Genomic DNA, 27,270 nt, shown 5'->3' with positions numbered 1-27,270 from the left:
TGGGGGGTGGGAAGTGACTGTGCGGTGCAGCCGGCCACTGCACAACAGAGACCCAATTTACTTCATGCTCCGACAGAGGCCCGCCGCACAAACACCTCAGAGACCCCAGGGTGGAAATCCAGGGCAGGGGAGTGTTTCTCATGTGGCAGGCCAAAGAGAAGCCCACATCTGAAGCATCTCTGACTTTCTGTCAACAACTTGATTTATGCCTTTAAAAACAGTGGTGACAAAACCATGCCCCGTGGACACAGAGCACAAATGCTATTAGAAGCTCAGAGAACCCATTTATAGGGTGACGTACAATATGAGCTGAAATAAAAGAAAATTGGTAACTGATAGCCCTGGGTGTAGAATGAACTGACAAACAAGCAATCTGGATGAACTTTCCAAGCCCATATGTGATATGTTCAACAAGCTTATATTATGGTAATTTGCATGTTTACTTCACACTTTTTTTTTTGTATTTTTCTGAAGTTGGAAACAGGGAGGCAGTCAGACAGACTCCTGCATGTGCCCGACCAGGATCCACCCGGCATGCCCACCAAGGGGTGATGCTCTGCCCATCTGGGGCGTTGCTCTGTTGCAACCAGAGCCATTCAGCACCTGAGGCAGAGGCCACAGAGCCACCCCCAGCGCCCGGGCCAACTTTGCTCCAATGGAGCCCTGGCTGCAGGAGGGGAAGAGAGAGACAGAAAGGAAGGAGAGGGGGAGAGGTGGAGAAGCAGATGGGCGCTTCTTCTGTGTGCCCTGGCCGGGAATCGAACCCGGGACTCCTGCACGCCAGGCCGACACTCTACCACTGAGCCAACCAGTCTGGGCCCTCACTTTTTTTTTTAAGTGAGAAGAGGAGAGATAGTGAGAGAGACTCCCATATGCTCCCCGACTGGGATCCACCTAGCAACTCCCAGAGCCAAAGCTCAATCAACAAAGCTATTTTTAGCACGTATGGCCCAACGTGCTATCCTCAGCACCCAGGTAATACTTGAACCAATCAATTCACTGGCTGTGGGAGAGGAAGAGGGAGAGAACGGGGTTGGGGAGAGGGAGAGAAGCAGATAGTAGCTTCTCATGTGTGTACTGGGAATCGAACCCAGGACATCCACACACTGGACCAATGCTCCATCCACTGAGTCAACTGTCCAGGGCCTACTTCACACTTTTTAAAAAATTCTGGGAGCCCTGGCCATAGTTCAGTTGGTTAGAGTCTCATCTCAATATGCAAAGGTTGATGGTTTGATCCCTGGTCAGGGCACATACAGAAACAGAAACAGATCAATGTTTGTCTCTCTCCTTTCCTCTCACTCTAAAAATCAATAAATTTAAAGAGAATTCTAAGACATTCTTACATTAATATTTTCTAAAGTTGAAGAAAAAGTAAATAAGTAAATAGAGTCCCAGGGAAAACAGGAAACCCCAGCTCATGATGGGAGGTATAGCAAAGATCTGACATCTCCCCAACTTTAGGGGTAGCTGAGGCAGACTGGGGCAATAGTCAGGCCTCTGGTAAGGCTCTGGTCTGAGCTAATCTCCAATTGTTATTAATCACAGCTGCTTGAGGTGACTGATGCCAAGTTCTCAGCCAACTGTGCCAAACAGTGCATGCTGCTGCCTGTGGTGGGACCTCAAAAGCAGAGCCAGTCAGAGGACAGCTTTATTTCTACCACAAAGATAAGGAGATGTCTGATCAAAGCAACTCCAGGTTGTTTACTGTACACATGTGGGGGGAAAAAAACCCTCTATCTCATCATCCTCCCAAGAAATCAAGTATGTTCTGTACTCTTGCCGCTGCAGAGTATTCCAAATGTGATCCAGTATCCTATAGCTAAACATATAGGGGATTCATTTTTGCTGTTATTACAGATAAAACTGTAGTGAACTTGTATACAGCATTTTACATCTGTTAAAATGTCTACCACTGGTTTGTAAAGATGAGATAACTGACAGTTGGTCTCACAAAATCTTTAATTCTGTATATGTTTCTGTTAGACAGACTTAGTTATTTACTTAGAAATTCACAAAAACATAGCAGTTACCCTATTTTTTAGGAAAAAATGTGGCTATTTTTGGGAAAACTAAATGGGAGGTAGGTGCTACTGATGAGACTTGGGCACTTAAAACCCTAAGGGCTCAGCAGGCACCAGTACATGGCATTTCATAACGAGGCACGGGAACAGGGACTGGAAAATCGATACACAACAACTGAGTCTTCTCCAAGAAACATTAAAGATGGGCAGTTCGTCTCTGTCTGGGACGGAAATCTGAAATAAGACGGATTTTTGGGAGGAGTCTTTCGTAGCTCTTGCAAACATGGAGAAGACTGATGGGCCCAGGAGTAAGATACACAGTATGCTGGGGAGCACCCCAACTGTGAAGGCAAACCTGGGCACAGAGACAGGCATGTCCTGGCTCAGAAATCACCTGGTTAGATGGGTCTTTCAAAGGGGGCCCCTTACACTGCTGGAAGGTTGAGCTAGATTAAATCCCTTCTAACTTTTAAGACTATCTTCCCTAACCCATAACAAAGGCTAAGCAAGACTCAGCTGTCTCCAAGATTATCCTTCTACCAAGCACAACACATTCATTCAACATTTACTGAGAGTACTTACTATGTGCCAAGCACTGTGCCAAGTTAGAGCAAAAGTGTACAAGACAAAACAAAACCTCCAAAGAAAATGGATGTAAACTTTAACAAAAGGAATTTGGGTCAGGCATCAAAGGAAACTTACTGACCGTGAGGGGCGTAAGACACAGGCATGGGAGACTGAGGGAGCTTGTGCAATGTCCTCCGCGGAGGTCTATAAAGATAGTCTAGGGCTGGAACAATCCCACCTAGAGGCAGGGGGAAGGACCAAATGACCTCACAACATCCCCAGGTCTGCTCCATCATCCATAACACCATTCCCCTGGCAGGCCAGCAGCGACGCCCTCTTGCCCTCACCCCCAGAGGCACTCACCACTGAGCTCTTCTCAAGTAGGCTTTGACATAAGTGTCATCGAGCTTCACTGCATTTGTGCAGTCTTCTATTGCATCATCTAGTTTCCTAAGCTTCAGGAGAGAGAAAGCAGTCATACTTCACATCATGGTGACTGAGGGAGCCCAGAAGTTGTGAGCATGGCTTTAAAATCCTAAGAGGACCAGGCATGCTGGCTCCCTGTCACACTTGTTCTTGGTCACTGGGAAAGCCTGTACCTCAGTGGGTTAAGGACACCAAATTCGAAACTGGTTTCTTTTCTTAAGTAATGGAAGCCGGCTCACCTACCTGCCAAGATAAAACCACTCCTACTCTACCAGGTTAGTGCCCAACCAAGACGTGAAATAGTAAGGGCAGTTCCTGCCTGCCCCTCTTCCAGAGACCAACTAGCGGGATCAGAATGACTGGGATTTTGAAGTACCAGCACTCTGCAAGGAGCCTACTTCTGTTTCCCATGGTGTGTAGAACCACAGCGGCTCTCAGGCTATTTTCAGCTGAGCATGGTGACTGTCAGTTATGCTTTAGAAAAAGCTAAGCCTTCCCAACACTCTCACTTCCTCCAAATCACTCCTAAAAAAGAAATTATCACTTGCTTAGGCAAAAAGAAGCTATAATACTTGCTTAAAAACTTATCCCAAAGCTCTAGTCATTCTCTGGAAGAAAAGGACCTTCAGAAAGAACAGCTGGGAGTTTCTCCTGTCCTCTGGTTTACCCTTATTGGGCAGATTTCCCAAGACCTCTTCGACGTCCCTTAAATCTCTCCACAGGCCCCAAGACGAAGACCAAGTGCTTACCTTGGAATGAACCGTGCCCCGATTACAGTAGAGTTTAGCATTTGTTTTTATATTGTTGGGGTCTATCCCCAGGGCTTCTGTGTACAGTTCGTATGCTAGCTTGTAATTTCCTTCTTTAAAGGCTTTATTCCCATCTTCTTTCTTTGCTTTTAGTGCTTTGGCATTCTACAGAAAAAAAGCAAGGGGAGGTCAGTTCTCACTCGGGAAGCCTCACACTGCTGCACAGAGAGGCCGAGTCTCCTTTTCAATTTCCTGACCCAGTAGTTCAGCATCACACAGCCCCCATACCACCCCCCGCTATCTGAGCCTCACTGCCAACTACAGAGTGAACAGGAGAAACTGAGCTTTACAAAGAATACCAAGGAGACCAAGGTTTCCCAGGGTTTACCTCTATTCCCAAGGACAAGTACTACTACCTTTTCTTTACTGAGGAAAGAACAATAGAAAAAAGCACTTAGTCATTAAAAGGATCTGACCTATCTCACCACATTTACCTTCAGTCAAAATAAAGTAGTCCTAATATATATATATATATATATATATATATATATATATATATATATATATATATATATATAATTTAAGAGAATTTTCATAAGAATGTATTTGAGCCAAACTGGTGACATATGCTGTGGAGCAAGATGTCAAATACTCCCCTGAAATCACTTCTAACAAAAGGACCAAGCATCCTGGCAAGGCAGGAAGAGGGGCTATCACATTCCTATGATTCTAAAACCTTCTATTACAACTCTCTCAATGGCTCGGAAGAGAAGCGTTCTTTCCCGCAGATCTGGTGCCTAGAACTTACTCTGCAAGCAACACTGGCCTTCTCGTGGTCAGGAGCCATCCTGAGAGCCTGTACAAAAAATTGAACTGCCTTCTCAATACAATCTTCATAATAAAGGCAAAGACCTCGTACATACAGTGCATCTGCATTGGTGGAATCCATCCGTAAAATGTCACTGCAACAGCCAGAAAGAGGGCACATTAGCTGTGGTTTGGCTCTCCCCATGGCTATCATTTGTAGTTTTTCTTTACTTGACATGTGTTTAATATGGAATGTATCCAAAGGTAGGTAGATTCTCAAGAACTCTTCCCAAACAAGCCACCCATATTTCCCTTTAATACACTTCTTATGTCTCAGTGTCGTTATCAGAACAAGGGTTGGCAAACAAACTAAAGCCCTTAGGGCCAAATCCTGTCTGTCTCTGGATTTGTACGTAATATTTGATTGAAACCAAGCTACATCACTCATTGATCTGTCCACACATCTGTTCCTGCACATATAGCCCAAGTAACTATTATATTCCCAACGGGTTTTCAAATTTAGTCTAATCTTTGGCGCCAAGTCTCAGAAAGGTCCAGTCAGCCTACCTACAGGACATATGGTAGCTACTGCTATAGAGACTACCAGATAGCACCCATCCAGTGGAATCTGACTTTTCAGTGCAGAACTGGCCTGACTTCATACCTGGCCACAGATTGTGCTTCTGGATAACGACCCAGCATTGCTAAACATTCTGCTTTGAGGATTTTGAAACGATGGCAAGCAGGGGCAAATTCTAGGGCACGATCCATGCAGAAAACCACCTATGGGGAGGAAGAAAGCAAATAAGCTCCTCATCCTGGACTCCAGAAATGTCTTCATTTATATTGGTCACAAGTAACTGATTCAGAGAAGAGTAATATCAGAGTTCAAGAACATAAGTAATTCATTTGATTAGATCAGAGGTTGGGAATCTTTCTGGCTGAGAGAGCCATGAACACCACATATTTTAAAATGTAATTCTGTGAGAGCCATACAATGACCCGTGTACGTTAGGCATTATCCAATAAAAATTTGGTGTTGTCCCGGAGGACAGTTGTGATTGGCTCCAGCCACCCGCAACCATGAACATGAGCGGTAGGAAATGAACGGATTGTAACACATGAGAATGTTTTATATTTTTAACATTATTTTTTTTATTAAAGATTTGTCCGTGAGCCAGATGCAGCCATCAAAAGAGCCACATCTGGCTTGTGAGCCATAGGTTCCTGACCCCTGGATTAGATCATTGAAATGAGGAGAGCAGTTGATCCAGATGATAATGATAACAGCAAACATTTACCAGTACTTTATACAGTAATTCATTTGATGTTCCCACAATTTTGTAAGGTAGGTATTATTATTATTATTATTTTACTGATGACAATACCAAAGCACCAGGATTAAATCACTTGTTCAAGCTAGTCAGCAACAGAAACAGGATCTGATCTTAGACACTAAGACTCCAGAGCCTATAACCTTAATCACCATGCTAAGCTGCCTCCATAGTGAATCATATCCACAATGACTATGATCAAAACTCACATTCTTGTAGTGTAGAAACTGTTATTTGCATAATTCATCACGCTTAGCCTAGTAAGACAACAAATACCAAAAATAACCTGGTGTGGAACTGTTGCTCTCTCTGTTACTGAAATTGCTCAAAGGTCTCTCCTTACTGTACCATGAGCCTCTCATCTCAGAGTACTTTGGTGGCCACGCTTCCACTTTTATATTAGCACTGACATATACCAATAAAAGTTCATTTTAAATGATCCTAAATAGACCATATCAGATTACTAAATATATTCAACATAGTGCTATACAAACCAAAAGCCAAATCTCTCTACACACACACACACACACAAGGGTTTAGTTCACACTTTCAGCTTCGTAAAGGCTCTCTATATTTCTCTTTTCTCTTTTCAGAAGTATGTTCTCTGAGCTTTCATTTTTGGTTTAGCTGCTATTCCTGGGAGATCCCTGCTGAATTATATTCCCCTCCAAGAATAACTGACCCAAAGGAGAAATAGAGTTAAGCGACACCCATTCCCTCCAAGAATCTGGCCACAGGGATCAGGAAGAGATGAAGTTGGAAAACTGAGCAGAAATAACTCAAATTCCATGAACAGATAATGTAGACCTTCATATACTGGAATATGATGCACTAGTATGGAAAGATTTCCTAGGTCTATTAGATGAAAAAAAGGTACAGAATTATGTGCAGCATATTACCTGTCATGCAAAAACAAATTAAGAATCTCTTGCACTTGCTTATGTATGTAGAACAAAATGATGAAAGGAAATAGAAACAAGACCCTCACAGTGAGATTGAGGCAGGTGAGAGGGCAATTTTGGGGCAACATAGATCAATGAACATGATCATATTTTCTAGTTTCTGAACCACAAAAAGCACCCATTTGAAAATTAAATTTAAAAGTCTGGGGAAGTGGGCAAACACCATGAGCTGTCTCACTGGGCACTTTCTACAGGATTAACTGAGCAGTGGTAGAAATGCCTCTCCTTCAATGGCACAGGTTTCTGTCCTGGAAGTTCTAAGGACAACAAGACAATTCAAGTGTTGTGTAGGGCAGTCATGGTGCTATTTTCCTCCTTAAATGGAAAAAGAATGGGGTGAAGTGGAGAGCAGGCAGTCAAAATCTCAGCAGCCACACCCTGCCGGCTTCACAACGTTCTGGATGGAGATGGTTCTGTCATCGTGTGGAGTGTCAAAGGCGCAGTGCTACACTTCCCACCCCCACCTCCCCGTGACTAGGGACAGCTGCGAGCAAAGAAGATCTTTGTTTCTTCCAACTTCATCTGTTTCCCCTCCCAGGATCATAATTCTTCATTTGTGACATCACCATGAGCTACAGTGGGGGGAGGTCGCAAACAGAGGATTCTGTCACAAACTGGGGATTCTGGTTCCAGAATGGGGAAGAAAGGAAAGAAGCCCAAAGACCGCCTTCCGAGACAAAGCATTTGCCTATGCAAACCTCACAGAACATGAGAAGAGGCAGAGCTGCTTTCCAAACACACACACACACACACACACACACACACACACACACACACACACACTATAAAGACACTGTGGTTATTAAAACTGATGTACAGAAGAGGGGTGCTAAAAGTTAATGCTGGGACTCTCCATAAGCTAATCAGATATATTTACTACCAAATAAAAGACCTTAAGTGTGTGAGTTCTTTTTTATTTTTATTTTTTATTGATTTTAGAGAGAGGAATGGAGAGACTGAGAAAATCATTGATCTGTTCCACTTATTTATGCATTCACTGGTTCTTTTTCTTAAATTAAATGAGAAGCAAGAAGGCAGACAGTCAGACTCCCACATGCACCCCAACCAGGATCCATCTGGCAAGCCTCCTACTGGGCAATGATCTGCCAATCTGGGGTCGCTTGCTCTGTTGCTTGGCAACTGAACTATTTTAGCACCTGAGGTGAGGCCATGGAGCCATCTACAGCACTTGGGGCCAACTTGCTCAAATCATTTGAGCCATGGCTGTGGGAGGAGAAGAGAAGAGAAGAGAAGAGAAGAGAAGAGAAGAGAAGAGAAGAGAAGAGAAGAGAAGAGAAGAGAAGAGAAGAGAAGAGAGAAGGGGAAGGGGTAGAGAAGCAGATGGTTGCTTCTCTTGTGGGCCCTGATTGGGAATCAAACCCAGGTCTGCTACCTGCCAGGCTGACACCCCACTGCTGAGCCAGGTTTCATCGGTTGATTCTTGTATGTGCCCTGTTGGAGAACTGAACCTGTAACCTTGGCGTACTGAGACAATGCTCTACCCAACTGAACTACCCAGCCTGAACTTAAAGAATAACTTTTATTTTGAGAGAAAGATGGTGGAGAGTGAGGAGCATCAACTTGTAGTTGCTTTACTTTAGTTATTCACTGATTGCTTCTTGTGCCTTAACTGGGGGACTCAAGCCAAGCCAGTGATCCTAAGTTCTCAAGCTGGAGAACTTGGGAGTTTCAAATATTGGACCTCAGTGTTCTTGGTCAATGCTCTATCCACTGTGTCAGCAAGGGTCAGGCAAGAATAATTCTTTTTTTTTTTTGTATTTTTCTGAAGCTGGAAACGGGGAGAGACAGTCAGACAGACTCCCGCATGCGCCCGAACGGGATCCACCTGGCACGCCCACCAGGGGCGAAGCTCTGCCCACCAGGGGGCAATGCTCTGCCCCTCTGGGGCGTCGCTCTGCCGAGACCAGAGCCACTCTAGCGCCTGGGGCAGAGGCCAAGGAGCCATCCCCAGCGCCCGGGCCATCTTTGCTCCAATGGAGCCTTGGCTGCGGGAGGGGAAGAGAGACAGAGAGGAAGGAGGGGGGGTGGGGGGTGGAGAAGCAAATGGGCGCTTCTCCTATGTGCCCTGGCTGGGAATCGAACCCGGGTCCCCCGCACGCCAGGCCGACGCTCTACCGCTGAGCCAACCGGCCAGGGCCGCAAGAATAATTCTTAACTGTACCATTTATCAAACATTTACTGAGTACCTACTGCAGAAAGCAACAAATTCCCACATATGAAGTGACAACTCCATTCTTTGGATGATACTTCTTTTAAGTGATCCTGAAAAATCAATCCTGATCAGTGGTTTTTAACTTTTTTTTTTTTTTTTTTTTTTTTTATTTTTCTGAAGCTAGAAATGGGGAGAGAGACAGAAAGACTCCCGCATGCACCCGACCGGGATCCACCCGGCACGCCCACCAGGGGGCGACGCTCTGCCCACCAGGGGGCGATGCTCTGCCCCTCTAGGGCGTCGCTCTGTTGCGACCAGAGCCACTCTAGCGCCTGGGGCAGAGGCCACAGAGCCATCCCCAGTGCCCCAGCCATCCTTGCTCCAATGGAGCCTCCGCTGCGGGAGGGGAAGAGAGAGACAGAGAGGAAGGAGAGGGGGAGGGGTGGAGAAGCAGATGGGTGCTTCTCCTGTGTGCCCTGGCCGGGAATCGAACCCGGGACCTCTGCACACCAGGCCGACGCTCTACCACTGAGCCACCGGCCAGGGCGGTTTTTAACCTTTTGGGGGGACACTTATCTCCCCTTTGAAACTCTAGTGAAAGATACTCTGAGTACCATCTAAAGAAGAAAATGACCCAGAAGGTACCTAGAACTTTTACACTTTTCCCATGTTTCAGATTTGTCAACCCCTTTGGATTTCAATTTCCATGAACTATCACAGAGCTCTGTAAAGAACAGATACAGTAGTGTGAAAGGTCTAACATCAAAAAGGGAGTGACAACAGGTTACCTACACTATTCAAAATGTAAGAGTCCTCTATCTAGTTTTGATTTTTAGCTCCATCCAGCTTTCACAAAACATGAGTTAAAGCTAGCTCTCATTATTCAAATAAAATGGACTGCCTGGCCTGACTAGGCGGTGGCGCAATGGACAGAGCGTCAGACTGGGATGCAGAGGACCCAGGTTCAAGACCCCAAGGTCACCAGCTTGAGCACGGGCTCATCTGGTTTGAGCAAAGCTCACCAGCTTGGACCCAAGGTTGCTGGCTCGAGCAAGGGGTTACTCGGGCTGCTGAAGGCCCGCGGTCAAGGCACATATGAGAAAGCAATCAGTGAACAACTAAGGTCTCACAACGCACAACGAAAAATTAATGAATAAGGCTTCTCATCTCTCTGTTCCTGTCTGTCTATCCTTGTCTATCCCTCTCTCTGATTCTCTCTCTCTGTCTCTGAAAAAAAAAGTATCTTAATTTTTTTTTTTCTGTGCTAAAAAAAAAAAGATAATTTTAAATGCTGGTGATGATACAGAGCAACAGAACTCTCTTCACTGCTGGTGGGAATGCAAAATAGCCTAGCCACTCCGGAAGACATTCGGGCAATTTCTTGTAAAACTAGATATACTCTCACCATATATTCTAGCAACCATACTTCTTGGTATTTACCCCAAAGAGTTGAAAAACATCCACATGAAAATCTGCACATGGCTCTGGCCGGTTGGCCCAGCGGTAGAGTGTCAGCCTGGCGTGTGGAAGTCCCAGGTCCAATTTACAGTCAAGACACAGGAGAGGCGCCCATCTGCTTCTCCACCCCTCCCTTTCTTCCTTTTCTCTCTTCCCCTCCCGCAGCTATGGCTCAAATGGTTCAAGCAAGTTGGACCTAGGTGCTGAGGATGGTTCCATGGCCTTGGCTCAGACACTAAAATAGCTTCGTTACTGAGCAGCAGAGCAACGCCCCAGACGAACAGAACATCCCGTGGTAGGGGGTTTGCCTGGTGGATCCCGGTCACGGTGCACGTGGGAGTCTCTCTGCCTACCCACTTCTCACTTAATTAAAAAAAAAATCTGCACATGGATTTTATGAAAGCTTTACTCATAATTGTCAAAAATCTGGTTGTAACAAATGCCCCTCTGGGGGAGGGCTGCTGACAATGAAGAGGCTATACCCGTGTGGGGACAGAGAGTATATGGGAGATCTCTGTACCTTGGCTATACCTGTGTGGGGACAGAGAGTATATGGGAGATCTCTGTACCTTGGCTATACCTGTGTGAGGACAGAGAGTATATGGGAGATCTCTGTACCTTGGCTATACCTGTGTGGGGACAGAGAGTATATGGGAGATCTCTGTACCTTGGCTATACCTGTGTGAGGACAGAGAGTATATGGGAGATCTCTGTACCTTGGCTATACCTGTGTGAGGACAGAGAGTATATGGGAAATCTCTGTACCTTCACAGATGTGCTGTAAACCTAAAACTGTTCTAAAAATTATAAGGTCTTAAATTTACTAGTCTATATCTTCTGGATCATACTACTGTTAATTATCACACACACACACACACACACACACACACACACACGCACGCACCCTGTAAGAAAGGGTAGAGGAGACCTGATAGTTCTACTTTACCTTCCGAAAATCTCGCTTCTCAAAATCCGCTTCTGCTATTTTCTCGTATTCTATGACTGCATTAGCATTCTTGAACTACAGCAGAATATAAGGAAAAATTTTTTTATTGATTTTAATTTATTGTGTTTACATAGATTCCAGTGTCCCCCCAAATGCATCCCCCCTCCCCCTGATCCCCTCAGCATCCCCCTTGCCTCCTCCCCCACAACACCCTCCCCCCTTCCCTCCAGGATCATCCCATCCTATCATCCCCATAAAGAAAAATTTTAATGAAGTTGTAGATTCAACAACCACAAAAATTAAGAAGGCTGATGAATGTTACTTCAAGAAAATCAGAACCTCAAACTTTACACAAACCAAGCTGAAGATACAGCAAGACTCTTAACAAAAGAGCTAAAGCCCAAACCTCACCCTCAGTTTGAACTTAAACTCAGGAACACAAGGGTCAGTCTTGATATATACAAACTAAAGGCAAGGCACGGCACTGTCAGGGACTTAGCAGAAGCCTAGAGAATCTCTCTAAAATATATCCATTTATAAACTGAGCATATATGGAGATGAAACTAAAACATGTTTCAGTTGGTAACAATTTAATCAGGACTTGAATTTACTAAATTCTTTAGCTTCACTCAAATCGGTTCCTTGATGCATCTGCCCATTCCCCCAGCCATATCACAAACCCTCCTATTTTCAGATTTCAAAAGCTGTAAATCATATTCAAAACTCCTTTGACAGAGAAGGAAGCCGAGGCTCAGAGTGACTTTGAGACCTGCCTCCAGTCACCCAGGTATGACTGATGGCAGAAGTGAGACTAGATCTCAAGTCTGACTCTCAAGTCACTACTCTTCCCAAATATATCACCCTGCTTCTTTCGATACAGACGGGGTCAGAACCATACCTCCTGTTGTGCTTGAGCATTTTTGTGATCCAATTCTAGGGCTCTCTGGAAACTGCGACATGCTGCCATGGCATTCCCTAAAGAGAGGTGGCATTTGCCCTCTCTGAGATGTCCCTATTAGAGACACAAAGAAGGAAGACAAAAAGCATAAGTGGCCAGCAGACAGAAATCAACAGCAGCAGCAAACATCCACAAAACCAATCCGGGATGAAAATGGTCAGAGAAGTGATTCTCAACCAGGGCTGATTTTGCCTTCCACAGGACATTTATCAATGTCAGAAACAAATTTTTGATTGTCATAACTGGATAGGAAGGGGGTACTACTGATAACTTAAAAGGCCAGGTATGCTGCTAAACATCCTACAATGTACAGGACAGCCCCTACCCCAACAAAGAATCATCTGGCCCAAAATGTCAATAGTGTTGAGACTGGGAAACACTGGACTAGAGGAAGTAAACTGTAGCAACCCAGTGCCCTCAAAGAATCCCATTACATACCCGAACGAAACTGTCATCCAACCTCACTGAATGCTGCGCATCTCCAAGCGCTTCCCGGAACCGTCCAAGCATCATCAAGGTGGCTGCTCGATTTCCATAATAGCTAGCATTTTTAGGACATGTATCTATAGGAAAGGAAGAAAGATATAAAACAAGGTTTAGAATGGGTCACTGCTTCAAAAATTCATGGGTCATGTCCCTAAGAACTGTGTCAAACTAATAGAAATGGTGACATTCTATTTTATTTATTTTATCTATTTAGTTAGAGACAAGAAGGGAGAGAAATGAGAAACATCAATTCGTAGTTGCAACATTTTAGTCGTTCACTGATTGCTTCTCATACATGCCTTGACCAGGGGGCTCAAGCTAGCAACCATGGGATCAGTCAGGTTGGTGACACTCTGTTTAAAAAGCCACCATCATGCAGTGAATAAAGCATCGACCTGGAACGCTGAGGTTGCTGGTTCAAACCCTGGCTTCCTGGTTAAGGCACACATGGGAGTTGATGATGTTTCCTGCTCCTCCTCCTCTCTGTTTCTTTCTCTCTCTATCAAAAATAAATAAATAAAATCTTTTAAATAAATTATAAAAATTTAAAAAGCCACAATCAAATTTTTGACTACCTGTGCAAATGGACAGCAGCAATGGCACAACCAATTTAAAATGAAAACAAGTTATAAAAAATCACTTATATGTAGCTTTAATGTGCACTAATTACCTTTTGGAATAGGGGTCAACATATTTATCTTCTTAATGGATTGTGTTTTATATAAGATACAAAAATGTCTTTATTTGCTTTGTTTACTTGGGGATGGGAAGCCTGCAAAGCAAGTCAGGTGAGAAATGTGCTGGCACAGGGTTAAAAACATGTTACCAAATTGAGCATGGCGGGAACTAGGACCCGACAATATTCTCCAAAACCATCTTCTAAGACAGTCAATGAACTGGCAATGGCTGAAAACCATTTAGGTGGGCACCATTTTGCCGTAACATCTAGACCAGCAATTCTCAACCTGTGGGTCGCGACCCCGCCTAAAGCCATCGGAAAATACATAATGCATATCAGGTATTTACATTCCGAATCATAACTGTAGCAAAATTACAGTTATGAAGTAGCCACCAAAATTATTTTTTGGTTTGGGGTCACCGCAACATGAGGAACTATATTGCGGGGTCACGGCATTAGAAAGATTGAGAACCACTGATCTAGACTTTCTTTCTTTATTTTAATTTTTAAGATTTATTGATTCTAGAGAAAGGGGGGAGGAACGGGAAGAATCAATCTGTAGTAGATGTTGCTCATATGTGCCTTGACCAGACAAGCTTGGGGTTTTGAATCAGCAACCTCAGGATTCCAGTTCAACACTCCATCTACTATGCCACCACAGGTCATGCATTATCTAGAATTTCTGGAATTGCTTTTAAGTTGCCAAAAGAACTACCACACACTTCAGCTAGAAAAAGTGATTCCCTTATGGGGTCATGAAGCATGAAGATGTCCTACTTCTTAGCGAGAAGCTATTTATAACAGTTTTTGGCAAATTATTTTTCAGCGTAAGCACAAGGTCCATCTCACCTATGGCTTTTGTATAATAGTTATACGCTTCATTGTAATCTTTCTTGGCATAGTATGCATTTCCTTGTTCCTTGAAAGACTCTGCTTCCCTGAAAAGAAAAAAGAAAGGAATCCGTTACTGTCGACACAGTCAATAACCTCTGCAGTCGCATGGGAGCAATCTCTGGTCTAGAGGCCCTGCACACTGAGTTGAAAGTTAGTGTAACACTTTGAAAAAACTTTTATTTATTTATGTACTTATTTTGAATGTATTGAGATACTTGAAGGAATTTATAGATTTGTTTGATTGGCTGACGGACCAAAAAGGAGGTGCTAATAAAAGAATCCAGGGTCTTCAGATGCTATCTTTGTCACTTAGATTTAAACTAAGGAAACCTCTCTTGTGTCACCTGCCTTGCTTCACTACTCCCCTCTATAGTTACTCTCCACACGAGAGGCAAATTTAGACATTATCTGAGACTGAATCTTTACTGCTCACAAAAATTAGGGGATATTTCAAAATGAATGTGAAGCAATAAAAAAAAGAAGCATTTGATTTTCTTATTAAACAAGAACATCAGAAAAGCAAAAAACAAGTCAAAGAAAGTTGTTCAATTATGCAAATGAGATGTAAAACCAACTTTTATTTCATTGGTGAGAATGCACTATACAAAAGGCTGAAAGTACTGGAGTACCTGCACGTTCCCTGATGCCCTAATTTTAGTGAGCAGTGTGTTTACCTCCTGTCCACTGTGTCACAACTGCTTCCACTTGAGCAAACTTACAAAAAATGAGCTACAGATCATCTCTTTCGGGTAACTGATTTCTCACTGTGAAATGGGTCATATCCTTAGAGGTTTAATGATTTATTCTCTTGAAAAGTGGCTCATGCACTCATCTGGAAGCACAGCAGAGCAAAAGCAGATGACAAGGAAGTTAAAAGCATAGCATTGGTGTTTAAGATGGAAAACAGAGTTGAGTGACAGCAAAAACCAAGATCTTGGATGACAGGGACATGAGGTATGCCACGCCATGCTCTAAGAACTACCCATCTACTGGTGTTCTCTCTGTCCATTATATCTACATGGGTACCTTCTGTCCCTTCTATTACTGTAGTACCTTGTATAACCACTGGTTTGGTAATATCAGAATTTCTGCCCTAACCCAAGATACATTTTTTTTAAAACTGTGCCATGAGACAAACTGTACTTTCCAAAAGAAACAATATTTCATCATTGGGGACTATACTTCCGACCAAGGAACAAAAACGAAATCAGCCATGACCAACAATGTTTTAAGGACCAGCAAACTAGTAATCTCTATCCAAGATACTCAAAATCATTCTACTGACCACCATGAGTAATGATAACTCTTCGTCAAAATGATTACGGCAAACATCACTAAATGTTTAAGTGTTTTTGTTACTAGGAAGAGTCTTTGGGTTTTTTTCCTGTCCTCCACACATACAAACACAAACTGGACCTGTGGTGGCGCAGTGGATAAAGCGTCGACCTGGAAATGCTGAGGTCGCTGGTTCGAAACCCTGGGCTTGCCTGGTCAAGGCACATATGGGAGTTGATGCTTCCAGCTCCTCCCCCCGTCTCTCTCTCCTCTCCCTCTCTCTCTCCTCTCTAAAATGAATAAATAAAATAAAATAAAAATTCAAAACAAAACACAAACTGAATTCAAGGGCTGCCTGTAGTGAGGACAAATGTATGTAGTTCTTAATCTTGGTAATGGTATGGGAGTTTACAGCTTGATTCTATGGATATTGGCACTGGGGAGATTTGTGATTTATTTACGTATGCATTTTAAACTACAAACTGGCAAAGCTGCCCTACTTTTATTGAGGTGATCTCCCTTCCCATTCTTCTCCATGACTGTCCTGGTAAGACCTACTAACATGAAAAGACTGCTAGAAGGAGGAGGAAAATGGGAAAGCTCTATAACTGCGGGAAGATTTGAATTGTGATGGATAGATATCTGAGTATTTTTTATACCAACTGTCACGATGTATAAAGAGAGGCCATCTACTATCGAAAGTCCTCAAGGATTCCCTAACTGCAAGATTTATGGGACCAATGGCAAGAACCATTTCTACACCATCCTATAATTCTCAGTGAACCAAGGCACTACATAAAAACTATATATAAGGAGCCTATCCTTTCAGAGTAGACATGCCAGAAAGTTGAAGAAAGGGCTTCCCCAACATTGGCTTTCAGAAGTTGAGTCCAATTCCTATGAAGAAGTGGAGTAGTAAATTCAAAGGAAACATCAGGCCCAAATGGCACCCAAGAAGGTCTAGCTATCTCTTCAGCTGGCTAATGGCTAAGAACACACCTCGAGGAAAACCAAAAGCGTCTAAGCACTCAGATAGATGTATCAGCAGTATAAAGGTTATTAGTCAAAGGTGAAACAACCTGTAGCACTAATACAAAGTGTCCTTTCTTTTGTGAAACACTAATCCCATGGAGGCGGAGTGAGTTCAGCTCTGGCTTCTAGTAAAAATGCAAAGAATGATTTCTATGTGCCCTGTGTCAGATCGACTTCTGTGTCAGACAGCTTGGTTGGTTAGTGAGGTCCCAATACACAAGGTTGCAGGTTCGATACCTGGTCAGAACACAAACAGAAACAGATTGATGTTTCTGTCTGTCTCAAATCAATAAATTAATTAAAAAAAAAAAGATTTCTGTGGAAGAATAGTAATAATCATTCAGGCCAGGAACTTTTCATACATTATCTTATTACATGAGTTTCATTTTCCCCATTTTTCAAAGATATTAAGGCTTAGAGGTAAAAAATGGGTTGTTAATCCATAACTGTCAGATTTCAAAGTTTTGCACTTTGTACCACACTATGCATTCTCTCTAATGCTCACCTCTAATTATCGCCTAAGACTTTAAAAATTAATCTGTACTGCCAGGAACAACAGGTGTGCAATGAACATGAATTTCTTTAAACTAAGAAACAAAATAGCCCAATGCATAAAATCCAACTCCAGAACTGCAATCTGGATTTAAATGAGCTAAATGGCATACTAACAATTAGTCGTAGAGAGAGCAGGGCTCCTTTAAGATGCAAGATCTAGTGAACTGGACTTTGCCACCCCCAAGAAATGCATTTCAGTTTAGTAAATGGTGAGTAGATTCCATTCTAGAGCAAACAAAGCGAGTAATGTAGAGTCAGCCCACAGCAGAAAGAACAAGAATTGTGTTGTGACAAGTTACCATGATTTTAACCTCACATTACAGAGCATCAGGCCAGAATTAGCTATTCCCACACAACTGCCTCATGAAAAGGACTTATTTTCATAGAAACATGGTGGTTAACAGCTGCCTAAACAATGGGCACTTGGTGCTTTTAGACTGAATGCTTATTTTTTGCCCCCAGGTCCAACACCCAAAGAGGAGTCCCTCCTCCATTTTGAACCTCCCCACCAAATACATGACAAGCTTTAACCAATGGGCCTGACCCTGCGAGACCAGCCGAGGCAAGAGCGGATCTTTGGAATCCAGCATGGCAGCAGCAAGAACTGAAAAAGGCTGCATCAGGAACAATTCCAGGGTCAAATCCATTCAAGTCCTGCCCTGGGAGTCTGAGAAAGGTCTGAAGCTTGTTCAAGTTGCCCTTATAGCAAAGGGACTGAAGGATGAGATGTCAAAGGCGTGGGACTGGAAAAGAAGGAGAAGAGCTGGTTAACACTGGAACCGAGGGCAATCTGATGGTGGCATCTGTCATTCCTCTCACTGCTAAGGTCAACTCATTTGATAAGCAAGTGAGGTACAACACGTTACTAAAACACATCAGTGCTGAGAAAGGAAGAATTAGGATTAACTGCATTCACCAAGACCATCTTAAAAAAGGAAAGGATTCCAAAAGGGACTAACTAAACTACAGGTTATCATCTTCGGCCACAAAATAAAATTCAGACTAAACCCAGAAACATAATACCACAGCAAAATATAGACTTGGTCATAACTGACCTGATGGCACTACTAACAGCTACACTCTATCTCCAGTACCTTGTCAGATTTTCACAGAATTTCCAATGAAGACCTTTGAAATGGGCTTATGAAGTAGTTATGGCAATAATATTGCACGTCCTCCAACAAAGGAAGAGCAACTCAGGCACTCAAGGTGGCTGCACTGGTTTCTAACTTCTAGAGTCCTATGTTTTCCCCTCCACATCCTGGTAGTTTCAAGGTTTTTAGATTAAAATGAATTTAACCAGTTCCTCAACTCTAAGCAAAATAAACTTCATCTTTCTGATTTTTAAGAGATGCTGGAAATAACTACTTCCACCAAATCCGTCTTTTCACTTGAATAGCTGTTCTCTCTGGATGGATGATGGGACCGTCTCCCACAATAGAATCATTGCCAGAAGGCTGGGGCCAGCCTTCCCTCAGACAGACATAGGTAAGGAGAATACATCCCAGTCCTGGTTTGCTTTGCTATTTTAAAATATATTTCTTTATTTTTCAAAAACAACCTCATCATCTGGCCTGTGGTGGCGCAGAGAATAAAGCGTCATCCTGGATCATTGAGGTCACTGGTTCGAAACCCTGTGCTTGCCTGGTCAAGGCACATATGGGAGTTGATGATGCTTCCTGCTCCTCCTCCCTTCTCTCACTCTACTCTCTAAAATGATTTAAAAAAGAAATAATCTCATCAATTGGAAAACTTCAGCTCTTAAAACCTGCTCTTCTACACTATGTGCTTGCATATCCTCTGATCATGTAGGTACATTCTTTCTCTCCTAATTGGCCACTCATTCATCGCAGATGCTAATTACCCCAACAAACACTGCCAAGGGAATTATTTGGTATTATACAGGTCTTAGCAGGGCTCAGCATTATGTGATCAAACAGACAGCTTGGGCTTATGATCACCAGCCAACTTTGCACAGCTCAGCTAAATTAAAAACACATTAAAACACCCTAGTTGACACTGCAATGTGCCCCAAATTAGATGCTCTATAAAAATTTCTTTTTTCTCTCTAAATAATTTGTAAGTTGTACACTTGAGGAAGATCTTTGCCTTAGGCCAACTAGTCTATCTTTTAGTAACTAAAGTGGTTATTCAGATATCAGCTTTCACTAATGCAAAATTCACTGGGTAGTTTTTAAAATATCATATTCTCAATCTAGCTAGGTTCACTTACATACCACACATTGGTAGATTATTAAAAGAGATGAAATGCTTCATCATTTGTACATTATAATTTTAAGATATATTCTACCTCAGTGCATGAAAAATACAGACCAGCATGGTTTCATGATTCTGCAACATTCTTAACCCAGGAAATGCTGATTAGATTTTAGTATGACAAAAACACTCCACATTGCCTTTATTTAAAGTATTTAGCTAGAATAATGTATTTTTAATAAAGTTCAGCCCTTCCAATGGTATTAATAGTTTAAATCAAAACAGATGCAGCAGCTTGAATATTGTTTTTTTCTTTTTCTTTAGAAGAATCTAGCTTTGCTGAAATTACAACTCAAGACAAAATGATTTCTTTTGTTAGCACAAAGGAGTGTTTAGGGGCCTTGGATTTTGGAGACTATTTTATTGGCAGAAGAACCTTAGAAAAAGATTCTTTCCTTTTCTTACACTCAGGCTATTAACAACAATACTTTATACTGCCAGTGAGACAAGTATCCTTTATGCAATCCTGCTATATTTACTACTTATAAAATGTCACCCTTACTCTATGATTGTTGCACCCATTTTTTTTTATTCAGTCAGATTTACTACATAGTTGCCCACTGATCTAGAAATGTCCTCCACCCTTCAGAATTCATGGGCTCTCGGCCAGTGTCAGAGTAGAAATTCCTTCCTCCTTCCCACAGCTTGAGACCTCTTGTCCCCAAAGGCATGTCACAGGGCCTGTTTCCTGTTGTACTCTCTCTGACCCTCATGAGAGAGTAAAAAGGAGCCCAAGAGCCTACCTTTGATTCTATCTTACAAAAAACATCTATTCTTTTTTATCTTCCAACTAATCTAGGAGTGATTTGACAATCTGAGTTTCACAAAGATAAGTGGAAGCCACATATGATTTAGAATAATTCCACAGATTGAGAACATGCTAACTTCAAGGTACTGCATACTGAGTGCAAATAAGGCTTCATAATGGTTCAGAGAAAACAGAGGGTGGGCTCCTCCAATTGCCAAATGTTGGTCAAGATGGGCTACCCAGCTTTCTTTACCCAATTTTCTATATAAACAGATTCTGTTTTCACTTTAAAATACCTCTCCTACCTGTCCCCCACAAAGAGGAAAGATGAAGATGAACAAAACTTCTAAACATAGCAGTTTAAACCGTTCTGTTTAGATATTCAGGTGGAAGCCTCAAGAGAGACAGGACCAGAGGGACCAGAGGCACCAAGTGAGTCACAGACACAGTCTACACAAGGCAGCAGCACTCTCTACTGCTCACATAGGGAAGCACAGATGCTAGGCAACATGATGGAGTTGGCCCTGTCTCATTCAATGGGGGAGCGAGCAACCAATCAGTCTGGACAGAAATCCCATCAGTGCAGGCAGAAGGATATTCTCACAAAAATAGCTGCTTCAACTGTGAGTTATGCTAGTTCCTTAGGTGGGAGGTGTTACAACCTGTGGCACATATCTAACTTCAATTAGCTCTGGGGAAAGGACAGGGGACCTTAAGGTGCTTCTGAGAAACAATCTTCCCCAAAGCCACTCTGAGGACACAGGTTATCAGCTTTCAGAATGAGTCAAAGGTTTGTTTTCATAACATACCCGAAAACCCACCATTTCCTATTCCTTGGTTTCCCATTCTGTGACATCTCCCACCTTCATGGGGACACTATCACCCAAAACTGAGGCCCTAAGAAAAAAGGCTGCTTTCTGAGGGGCTTTTTTGAGAGTGGAGGGTGGAGATGGGAACCAATGTGAGGAATCTGGATTGTCAACTAGTATTTTGCCTCTAAAGTTCTCTAGGTTCCTTACTTTTACAGGTGGTCGACTATCTCAGAGCAAAACTGTCTAAGAACTCTCAGGACAGAAACTCCAAGAATAAAAGAGGGTCCTGCTTGCCTCCCCCCCCAATTTAATATTAGAATCAGAAGAGACAGTTAACACTTTGCTTATCAGTCTGGCCTCCCCACACAAACATTGTTATATACCAAAAGAACATTAGGTTTCATAATCAGACTTAAAAGTCAAATATTCCTCCTCCTATTACCATTCTCAAACCACTTATACCCCTGCCAATGGCGGAATAAAACGCAGGAACTGCCATTTTGATCTGGCTGGGGGAGAAAAAATTGTCAGTATATCCAATAAAATGAATAGACTACTGGGATAACATACACTCTGATTCTTGCCCTTACTGCTGAAATTCAGACAGTTTAAAAGAATACCTGGAACGACCTCTAAGTAACTTCCACATCACTCAGCACTGGAGAAAGGGGACCAAACATTAGTGGAGTAAGGGAGAAATGGGCTCTCAGAGGGACTCTGCATCAGACCACAAGGCACCTAGGCAGCCGCTGACCATTGTTCTCCAATCTTCTAAAGTCCTAGAAAAAGAAAGCAAAGGCAAGTGCCCAGTACTCAGCTTTTTAAAATTTTAAAAATATTAGCTTCAATGACTAATCTAATTCCTGATTGGCTGGAATGTAAAATACAACTAGGCTTTAACCAATCAGAGTTCCGGTCGTTGGGCGTAGACTAGACACTAGAGCAACTGCCACTCACTGGCCCAACATTTTATTAAAATAGCACAATTTACCTGGCTCTAGTTAATATGTGAATCCAAAGTACAGTAGCAAGGAACAGAGACCCTTCCTTCTGGTTATGATTATTTAACAATTTTGTCACTTGTTAATATCAGGGTTCAATTAATCTGCTGATATTCTGGATTCTGTATTCCTAGGTTAACCCCTTCCTTAACCATGACTCATCTGTCCCATTTCCCATTTCTTCATCTCTGACTCCAAAATAAAAATGAAAGCTGAGAACAGTGTTTCTGACTGATTGGGTTCAAGGTCAAAGATAAATTCCCATTCAATTCACAGGCTTACTGAAATGTCTAGCTGTCTGCCCTGGAACTTCAAGAGAAAGTTTAAGGGGACAAATTCCTAAGAATTGAAAACAGGGTGAGGAAGAAGAGTGGGGGGAAGACACCGCCACAAACTCTTCACTGAAGATTCTGAACTCCAAAATGTCCCCAAAAGCCACAGTAAATAGCAGTTAGACCAAACCCTGGAATATGGATTCAGGGTTCTGTACGTCCCATCAACAACATGGACAGACAAATAAAAGGCAAATCCACAGACTTTACAATACCTAGGAATACCTAGGCACTAAGGGCCTAAAAAGAATTGCTCTTGCTTGTGTCCATAAGGAAAGCAGATACAGAGGAGTTAAGATTATCAGCTCACAGAATCAGGTAAGGATGTCCTTGTTCCTCAGTCTTTGGTTTTTCTTAAACCTCTTTGTCTAGTCATGCCAGGTACATGTTGAGACACAGAAGTGTCTCTTCTATTAATGAACAACTTGAAATCCTTCGATTTTACCATAATAAAGACATTTGGAGAACAAGCTGTTCCCCAGCCCAAGAAACATGACCAGAGCCTTTAATCAAGACAGGTATTCATGGCCCTGGTGGGCTGGCTCAGCAGTAGAGTGTTGGCCTGGCATGTGGAAGTCCTGGGTTCAATTTCCAGTCAGGGCACACAGGAGAAGCAACCATCTGCTTTTCCACCCCTCTCCCTCCCCTCTCTTCCTCTCCCTCAGCCATGGCTTGAATGGTTCGAGCAAGTTGGTCTTGGGCTTGGGCGCTGAGGATGGTATCATGACCTCACCTCAGGCGCTAAAATGGCTCAGTTGCCAAGCAACAGAGCAGCGACCCTAGATGGGCAGAGCATTACTCCATAGGGGGCTTGCCAGGTGGATCCTCCTTGGGGTGCATGTGGGAGTCTGTCTGTTTGCTTCCTGCTCTCACTTTAAAAAAAAACAAAAAACAGCAGGCATTCATAAATTAGGTAAAGCAATCAGCAACTTCCCAGAAATGTAAGGTTTTAAATCAGCAACTTCCTAGAAATGTAAAGGTTTTAAATCAGTTGAAATGTCAAACCTATGAAATTTAGCCCTCAGGCTTCCAAGCTGCTTTATCTGTTCTGGTGGACAAAGAAAAATAAATACCGTATTTCCCCATATATAAGATGCACCTTAATTTTGGGGCCCGAAATTTGAAATAAAAAAAAAAAAGTATTACATAAAGTTATTGAACTCAAGTTTAATTCATCATAAAATTCATACAACTCCTCATCCCTGTCAAAACTCCCATCCATTAGCTCCAGCTCGGGACCAGATTGACTAGCACTGCAAAAGTGGGCGGTTTTAATAAAAAGCTTGTCCTCATTTGTGTCTGATGACAAATCACTATCTTCAATAATGAGTGCAAAAACAAGCGCGAGGCCTGACCTGTGGTGGCGCAGTGGATAAAGCGTCGACCTGGAAATGCTGAGGTTGTTGGTTCAAAACCTTGGGCTTGCCCGGTCAAGGCACATATGGGAGTTGATGCTTCCTGTTCCTCCCCCCTTCTCTCTCTCTCTGTCTCTCTTTTCTAAAATGAATAAATAAAAATAAATTTAAAAAGAACAAGCGCAAAAAAACGGGAAATGCAAGTAAAAAAACTACAACCACTGTGTAAGACGATGCACCCAGTTTTTAGACCCCAAATGGGGGGGGCTGCGTCTTGTACATGGGGAATACAGTAATCTTCACGTACAGAATGCTGACCTATTTTGGAGTGCCAACTAATAACATCTTTTATTTTAGCCGTTCAGCTACTATGGGGGAAAATACTTTAAGAGTGACAGGCAAAAAAATCCATTTCTTTTCTCTCTAGAGACACTAAAGCTAAATGCTGTAACCATGAGGTTCATTGTCTTGAAAGCTCCTCTGGTCTTGTCCCTGTGGGACTATAACAATTTAGCAGCAAGCAGCATGTGCCTAAGCCAAGATGCAAGGAAGGACTCTTCGCTGGACTTCACAAAAATAACCCAAGAGACCCATCAACTCTCACGTCCCCAGTTGAACTGGTAGTAGGGCTGTAACCAGAGAAGAGAACTCAGCCAAATGACAAACTAATCCAGATAGTAAAGGGCACTTATAAGAGACGTTCTTATCCCTGCCCTTGCCTATGGCCGCAAAGGATTCCAACCTTTACTCCAAGACTTCTAAATTCCCCACTCCATTTCTGGCATTGGAAAACCATACATAAACAGGCTTTTTCTTACTAACAGACCCCAATGTTTACCTTCCTAAGGATGACAGAAAGTCAAATTGTAATTCTGTTTATTTCACTATATTTTCTTTTTGATTTGTTCAACTAAGTGGTATCCAATCAACATCTGTCCTATTATGTTCATGAGAAATCTATACAGGGTGGGGCAAAAGTATGTTTACAGTTATGAGTACATAAAACAATTTATTCCTGAGATTATTTATTAACTATTGTATTATTTTCCAAACTGTAAACCTACTTTTGTCCCTCCCTGAATATATATGTACAACATACGTCTATTTGCTAAGAATGCATTTTTCATAGTTAAATTTATAGTTGTTTTTTTTTGTATTTTTCTGAAGCTGGAAACGGGGAGAGACAGTCAGACAGACTCCTGCATGCGCCCGACCGGGATCCACCTGGCATGCCCACCAGGGGCGACGCTCTGCCCACCAGGGGGTGATGCTCTGCCCCTCGGGGGGTCGCTCTGCCGCGACCAGAGCCACTCTAGCGCCTGGGGCAGAGGCCAAGGAGCCATCCCCAGCGCCCAGGCCATCTTTGCTCCAATGGAGCCTTGGCTACGGGAGGGGAAGAGAGAGACAGAGAGGAAGGAGGGGGAGGTGAAGAAGCAAATGGGCGCTTCTCCTATGTGCCCTGGCCGGGAATCGAACCCGGGTCCCCCGCACGCCAGGCCAACGCTCTACCACTGAGCCAACCGGCCAGGGCCTATAGTTGTTTTTTTCAGTGGTAGTTGAAACAATTGTGCATTTTACAACCAATGACACCCTTTAAAAATTTTTTATTGAGTTTACTGGGGCGACACTGGTTTCTAAAATTATGTTTCAGGTGTACAATTCTATAACACATCATCTGTACATTGTATTGTGTGTTCACAAACAATGACATCTTAAATTTCAAGAAATAAGACAGTTAACACAAGTCAACACCCGCCCTTATTTTGTTGTGCTGCTACCAAACAACACGTTTCTGGATAATGTAGTCACATTACAGCACAGCCAGTTGCATGTTTATTATCTTCAGGCTCATTCACAATAATTTTATGACAGAATATGACCTAAGTCTCTATTATTTTATTATTATTATTATTATTATTTATTTTTTCACGGAAAAGGATTTACTCTAGATATGGGGATTTGAAGAGGAACCCACATTAGGTACAGTCCCTACATCAGATGTTTACACTAAGTAGAATGAGTTTAAATTGCACACAGCCCAGCCCTGGCTGGTTGGCTCAGTGGTAGAGCGTCGGCCTGGCGTGCAGAAGTCCCAGGTTCGATTCTCGGCCAGGGCACACAGGAGAAGTGCCCATCTGCTTCTCCACCCCTCTCCCTCTCCTTCCTCTCTGTCTCTCTCTTCCCCTCCCGCAGCCAAGGCTCCATTGGAGCAAAGATGGCCCGGGCGCTGGGGATGGCTCCTTAGCCTCTGCCCCAGGCACTGGAGTGGCTCTGGTCGCAACAGAGTGACGCCTCAGAGGGGCAGAGCATCGCCCCCTGGTGGGTGTGCCAGGTGGATCCGGTCGGGCGCATGCGGGAGTTTGACTGTCTCTCCCCATTTCCAGCTTCAGAAAAATACAAAAAAAAAAAAAAAAAAAAGAAAATTGCATATAGCCCAAGATCTTATTTAGAGCCAAAGAACCAGGAACTCTTCTCACATAAAGTTATTCCTTACCATTAATTTGAGCTCTGTATTGGGGGTAGTTTTAGTTCCCATTTTGCAGTTAGTTCTGCATTGATGCTGACCATGCTTAATTCTAAATACCTGGAAAGAACTAGGCCTGATATGAACACTCAAAACTAAGTGTGGTAGGCAGTTCAGACAGACATGAGCAGAGCAAGGACCATGAACCAGTACAGAAGGCCACCAGGTAGGAAACGGAAAAACAAGGACCTCACCCCCATCGCCCCCAGGGCAACCTTTCCTCCCCTAGCTGATCTGGTCTCCTGACTCTGACCCCTCCCCTGACCTTTCCTTTCCTGGCAAATTGTTAGTCATTCTGGTTAGACCCCCTTAGAGGCAGAAGGAACAGCCCCAGGACAGTGAGGTTCTGACCTGTGTCAAATATAAATATATACTTCTAGGCCTCAGCTGTGTTTCAGCTCCAGGCCCAGAAAAGCAGCAAAACCAGATAAGCAATGCCATACCTGACATCAGAACCAGTTGCACTGACTAATGACCCCCCGCCCTGGCACTGGTATCAGTGAAGACCAAGACCCTGAAAGGACACACTTGGAAAGTATATTCTATTGGGACCCTCCCCCGAGACCTCCAGACAGATATCCTTAAGACAGAGAGGACCCAGAGTGGCTCTCGCCTTGGGGCACCCTCGCCTTTCCCCTCCAGTTCCCCCAGGTGGTTTTCCTTGCCTCTCCGCTAAGCTCCAGGGTCCCTTCTTTTGCCTCTGTTACTTGTTTCCTGAGCTCATACAGCTCAGCTGGCTCACTTCTTCTACCTCTGTGACTTTCTAAGTACATTTTACTTGTACTTGAGTCTTGGCTCTGAATTCTTTCTTAGCCAGAACTCAAGTACGGATGCTGTTGAACTGAGGTCCAACCGCCGTTAATATTCTGGTGCCCTTTTGTCGCCCAAAGGAGAGA

General features: G+C 43.1%; 1 protein-coding gene across 2 annotated transcripts in view; it reads right to left on the bottom strand.

Annotated features, from left to right (window-relative positions):
* DNAJC7 (DnaJ heat shock protein family (Hsp40) member C7) overlaps positions 1-27,270 on the bottom strand; it is a 33,349-nt gene that overhangs the window by 4,443 nt on the left and 1,636 nt on the right. Inside the window, exons 2-10 of one of the 2 annotated variants that reach the window (XM_066364196.1) lie at positions 21,783-21,941; positions 14,419-14,507; positions 12,843-12,967; positions 12,345-12,458; positions 11,447-11,521; positions 5,238-5,356; positions 4,575-4,728; positions 3,767-3,931; positions 2,955-3,046 (exon numbers count right to left, since the gene is read on the bottom strand). In XM_066364196.1, coding sequence (XP_066220293.1) covers positions 2,955-3,046; positions 3,767-3,931; positions 4,575-4,728; positions 5,238-5,356; positions 11,447-11,521; positions 12,345-12,458; positions 12,843-12,967; positions 14,419-14,507; positions 21,783-21,811 — 962 coding nt within the window. In that variant the 5' untranslated portion in view covers positions 21,812-21,941. The remainder of the gene's footprint in view (positions 1-2,954; positions 3,047-3,766; positions 3,932-4,574; positions 4,729-5,237; positions 5,357-11,446; positions 11,522-12,344; positions 12,459-12,842; positions 12,968-14,418; positions 14,508-21,782; positions 21,942-27,270) is intronic. The other variant, XM_066364195.1, reaches the window with a different exon arrangement.

The sequence above is a fragment of the Saccopteryx leptura genome, chromosome 2, assembly GCF_036850995.1.
Source record: "Saccopteryx leptura isolate mSacLep1 chromosome 2, mSacLep1_pri_phased_curated, whole genome shotgun sequence".
NCBI classification, from domain to species: Eukaryota; Metazoa; Chordata; class Mammalia; order Chiroptera; family Emballonuridae; genus Saccopteryx; species Saccopteryx leptura.
Note: the sequence above shows the minus strand (reverse complement) of the source record. Positions and strands in the feature narration are given on the sequence as shown.